The sequence below is a fragment of the Neolamprologus brichardi genome, chromosome 22 (assembly GCF_056152115.1).
Source record: "Neolamprologus brichardi isolate AB-2024 chromosome 22, ASM5615211v1, whole genome shotgun sequence".
NCBI classification, from domain to species: Eukaryota; Metazoa; Chordata; class Actinopteri; order Cichliformes; family Cichlidae; genus Neolamprologus; species Neolamprologus brichardi.
In genome coordinates, this window is record NC_142124.1 from 10,367,213 (window position 1) to 10,372,054 (window position 4,842).

The 4,842-nt window shown below is 46.0% G+C and overlaps 1 protein-coding gene across 2 annotated transcripts; it reads right to left on the reverse strand.

Annotated features, from left to right (window-relative positions):
* Positions 1-1,161: 1,161 nt before the first annotated feature.
* c19h1orf216 (chromosome 19 C1orf216 homolog) lies at positions 1,162-4,156 on the reverse strand. 2 transcript variants are annotated; one of them, XM_035909338.2, is made up of 2 exons: positions 4,038-4,156; positions 1,162-2,702 (listed from the first exon to the last, which is right to left on the reverse strand). In XM_035909338.2, the coding sequence occupies exons 1-2, from the start codon at positions 4,040-4,042 to the stop codon at positions 1,631-1,633; spliced, it is 1,077 nt and encodes a 358-aa protein (XP_035765231.2). In that variant the 5' UTR covers positions 4,043-4,156; the 3' UTR covers positions 1,162-1,630. The 2 variants fall into 2 exon arrangements, with proteins under 2 accessions (XP_035765231.2, XP_006794416.2); XM_006794353.2 differs by lacking the exon at positions 4,038-4,156 and adding an exon at positions 3,733-3,888.
* Between the last annotated feature and the right edge of the window lie 686 nt (positions 4,157-4,842).

The window sequence follows — 4,842 nt, forward strand, 5'->3', positions numbered from 1 at the left end:
TACACAAAGCCTCCTTCTTTTTTTAATGGAGGAAACAGTTAATAAGCTTAGCACCAGTGGATATTTTAATACTGAACCACACATCTAAAATATTGTCATATGCTCTAAAGATACTGGAACCCTCTATCCCGAGGTAAAACTGATCAGCCGTGGTTTTTTTCCCCCTTCGCGCCCCTGCAGCTTCATTTATCTTCGTGAGCTTTGTCTCACTTCATTTATAACCTCTAACTACCTTGAAATCAAGTCTCCGCGGTTTACAAAATCCCCATCAAAGGCACGTTTGTTCCCAGATGTCCCTTTTTTGAGGATGTTTTCTGTATCACGTTGTATACAAGTCACTGCTCTGCTGTAAACATGTTATCCGCTCAGATTTGTCGCCTCGCAAACGCAACGAACAGCGGATCAATATGGAAATGGACTCAGACTTTCTGTGCGGTGCCTGCGCGTCCAAGAAAAGCGATAAGCTAGGAAAAAAATAAATAAACTGGAATTGGTTTGGAGGCATAGCTGGGGATTATCCCAAACTTGCCCCGGGGTTTGGCTCCTGCGCGCAACCGGACCGGCGTCTGTTCACCGAGGCCGGATAGGACCCGCAGCGGCCCGGGGCGCAGACTGAAGCTCCCCGAGGGCTTCCAGCGACTCCCATCGACTCGCCCAGGACGGAGATTACAGGGTGGCAACCTGGCTGGTATCTTTCTGAACACACACACACACATACACGCACTTAGAAAGAGGTGAGATGATCTCGGAGAGCCTGCGGCGGAAGCCCAGCCCGTAAAGATTGAGGCTTGAGCCCTCACACGGCTATCACACTGCCTGCAGAACACACGCTCCCAGCCCCGTGTGATGAGCAGATACAAAACAACTTTGTTCAGCTGACAAAGAGGCAATTGTGAGCTCAAAGGGCGTTGGCCCAAGGCTCCAAGTACAGCAAGTACATCTACAGAAGATAAAAACTGGCCTTCTTTAGTCATATCTGTTCTGAGGGAACTTTGATAAACCAGCTTCTTAAAATGTTCGTCAGGAATCAAAAGAAGCCTCTGTGCTCTTGAAGTGGAGTTATCAGCCTTAGTCTTTCTCTCAGATGTGTCTATTAGAAATGAGCTCAATCTAGATTAAGCTGTTTAAAAGTTAAATAAAAAAACACATCCACACAAAACATTAGATAGAAGGATACTTTATTCTTTTAATCGATCATAATTATATACAGCATCTCCTGGTAGAAATCATCTCTAACACATGGATGTTTTCCAACACTTTTAGGGATTTGGGTTGTTTTTTTTACGCAGAGGTCAAGACAAGTAACAACAGCATGTAGGACATTTCTGATATAAACATCATATTATAACAACACTCAAGAGTTCATATAGTCATTGCTTTAATGAGAATATATCCTAAGTCATGTGACATTTTGGTTTTTGTGTAGAAGCTGAAGTTAACGCCAGTCTTCAGAAGCCCAAAGATGAGTTTGATACAGTAACTGATGCTCTGTATGGGAAAACGGGGACGATGAGCAACAATAGGCAACATAAAGCTTAAAAATGTCTGACGGGATGATGGGAGATTTTTCTTCCTTTTTCCAGGGGAAATTTATGAGCAAAAGTGCAGTTTTATAAACACTTGTTTCCTCTCACGATTGGCTGACAGCAGCAGCGGGAGCAGTGTTGGCTATGGCAGCGGCGGCGCCCATTCGCAGCAACTCCTTTCTTTGAGTGAGGATGACATCAAAGCTGGACTGAAGTCGGTTCTGCTGTTCCTGGACGCGGCCCTGAAGGGTGCGGACCCAGCGGATCAGCGCCAGGCGGCGATACATGGTCAGCTGCACCTGGTGCTTCTCCATTTCCTGAGCCTTGAAGCGCTCACGGTCGCGCAGCGTCCACACGGTGTCCATCAGCTCTGGCATCTCGTCGTCTGAGTCGGAGGACTGATCGTCATCATCGTCTTGATCTTCCACTCCTTCCTCCAGATTTCCCAGGTTGCTTCCTGGGAGGGACTTGCGGCTAAAGCTTCTTTGTCTCGTGGCTGGGTCTCTGTTTCCTGCTGGGCCGCTTTCCGGATGACTCGATTTTGGTTCCCCGACACCGATGCGGTCCAAGCCTCCCATGAGCATCCCTTCTCCCCCGCTTTCCATGTTGAGGGAAGACATGCTGCCGCCGGACCGGTAGCTGTACTCAGACTCGGAGTCACTGTCTCCCCATTCGTCGTCCAGCAGTGCATCATAATCCTCTTCCTGTCTTCCTCTGAAGTCTGTGCTGCCCTTCCTCCTCTGCTGCTCCCTCTTCTCTCTCTGCTTCTCATCACCCTGGTTCATCATCATCCTTCCCCCCTCTTCCTCCATCCTCCTCTCCTCCGCTCCATCAGGGGGCACTCTACCATAACCATCGTCCCCACCTTCGATTTCAGGCAGAGGCTCAAGGCGGCTCCAGCAGGACATGCGGGAGCGCGGCGACAGAACCCCTGAGTTTGGGGGGTCACGCCCAAGTGGGCCCAAGTTTCGGGGCCGCACCTGGTTTCGGTTCTCATCTCCTCCTCCTTCTACATTGCCCGTGTAGTCCTCATCATCTTTCCCTGGCAGGAAGTTGAAGTTGCCGTCTTTGTCGCACTTCCTGTTTTGGAACGAGGAACTATTGTTGGAGCCTCCGTAGGCTGAGTTCAGAGGCTGGTCCTGATTATGAAGCATCACTGGCCTCGACTGATTCTCACTGAAATGACAACGAACATAACATCAAAGTACTGGTAGTGCCATTCTTTACTTCAAATAACCTCTACACACAGCACCCCACTATGTACATCACTTTGAATGTTTCTCAACTTCCTGGAGCCAAACTTTTAGATAGAAGATGAAAATCTACTTGACATGACTTACTTGAGATCCATAGTTAAGTTTCTAGTGTTTATAGCTTCAGTCTATAACATTTAAGGTTTTTGGCTTCCTTTGCAGAAAAACATCTTAGTGTGTTAAAGAAACAGAACATCAATCAGAAGTTGCATTGAGAAATGTGCAATATGCTCTAACAAAAGAAAGTCAAGCCAAATCACAGTGAAACAATAAATAAATCTGTGTCGCAGGCCTGCACAGTGTGTAGCTGCTTAAACCTGTCATCACATGGCAGCACAACAAAGCAACAAAGAAAAGTTCTTCATGGGCGAAAGGAGGAGGATTAAAAAAGATCAGCTAAAATGCAGTCATGAGCTAAAGCAACAAAAACAAAAACAGAGGAAAATTCATTGCCTAGCCCACTGGGGCCAAACACACACACACACACACACACACACACACACACACACACACACACACACACACACACACACACACACACACACACTTTCCTTGTTTATAACGTCTATAACTACAGGCTGGTCTGCGCACTCCATTTCTATTAGCGTCAAATATTTACATGTCTCCTCAGAATGGAAATCTCTCTAATCCTGACTCCAGGCTGCTGTCAATCAGTCCCCTCTCCTCTTCCTATGCACGCGCGCTCACGTGGTGCTGAAGGACAGCGATGGTGGCGGTGTCGCGAGCGCGCATGATGAAGCTCTAACCACGGCGAGAGACACGAGGACAAACCGCCCGAAATCGACGCGTTTTTTGGCCGCAGTGCTGGTGCTTGAAATGGGAGAATAAAATAATTCTCATGTTGATAACGAGTGGTTTGTATTTTTTCGCTCTGAGTGCAAAAACACCATATTTGTTGCCGTAAGCGCGATGAAAATAAAGGAAAATAATACCTAAGCAGTCCTGCTGCTGGGTGGATGCCTATAATCTTGAAACGAGGACGCCTGGCTCTGTAGAAAACGTGAAAAAGGCGTCCAATGGCGCCCAGTGGCTGCATTTTACGGCTTATTGGAGAATATCAGGATAATAAAGCCTAAAACGCGACAGTTCTTCTTCCTCATCCGAGCACTGCTCTTTGCTAAAGCTCAAAAACGCCTCAGAGTTTCATCCTCAAACAATAATAATAATAAAAATATACTCAGAAATGTAAAAGAAAAAGCAGGGATATTTAATCTGCGCTGCGTTATGTAACGCTCACCCCATATCTGTGCAGTCTCCACTCTAGCCCTTCTCATATAAAACAACCTCAGAGCCTGCCCTTCATCTCCCTTTCACCGCTTGCATAAGTCAGACATGTGAATCTATTTGCACGAGGTTCCAGTTTTTTCTTACCTATTTTGCCGGTTTGTTGCTCGATAGACAAGCTGGACACTGCGCCCTCCCAATTTTTCCCCTCCTCTGACCCTCCTCTGTGTGATGTTTATCTTCCTCTCTCCTCCTCCTCCTCTCAGCCTAACGCGGTAGCTCTAGAAAAAAGAAAAGGCTGCGCGACTAAAAGCATTTCCTAAACTGGGCTGGGACTGAAGGAAAAAGGAAACAGTGGAGAATGAATCGGTGCGAGGACAGAAAGCCTGTTGTGTTTATTGTTTGTTCAACAATGGGTCTGAATTCCCAGAAACGAGCGTCTTTTTTATTACAATGGATTGTAACTCTGTGGGTGGTAGCTACCAAACTTATTTCCATAGAGGAAATCCAGCAAGTAAAATAAATGAACAAATAAAAATAAATAAAAGCAGCTCAAAAGGGGCAAAAAAGAATAATAATTCTTGGGTACCTTTATGGGAATCCACATTTATAAACACAATGTAGAAGTTTAAAAAGTGGTTTATAATTCATCCATAGGATCTCTTTAATATAACCAACACGGTTTTACTGTAGTGCCATTCACTCCCTCTTTCTACATCTGTCTGCAGCTGGAGTTTGGAGGGGGTGGTTTACTTTTATGGCCCTTATTCTAATGACATTTTAATGGCATCATGTCAATGTGAAGCTGGTCAAACTGC

Bases quoted from the DNA above. Each gene is read 5' to 3' on its own strand.
- c19h1orf216 (XM_006794353.2), bottom strand. From the start codon at position 3,836: ATGCAGCCACTGGGCGCCATTGGACGCCTTTTTCACGTTTTCTACAGA. The intron at 2,703-3,732 runs GTATTATTTTCC...TTGTCATTTCAG, and splicing joins CCAGCAGCAGGACTGCTTAG to TGAGAATCAGTCGAGGCCAG.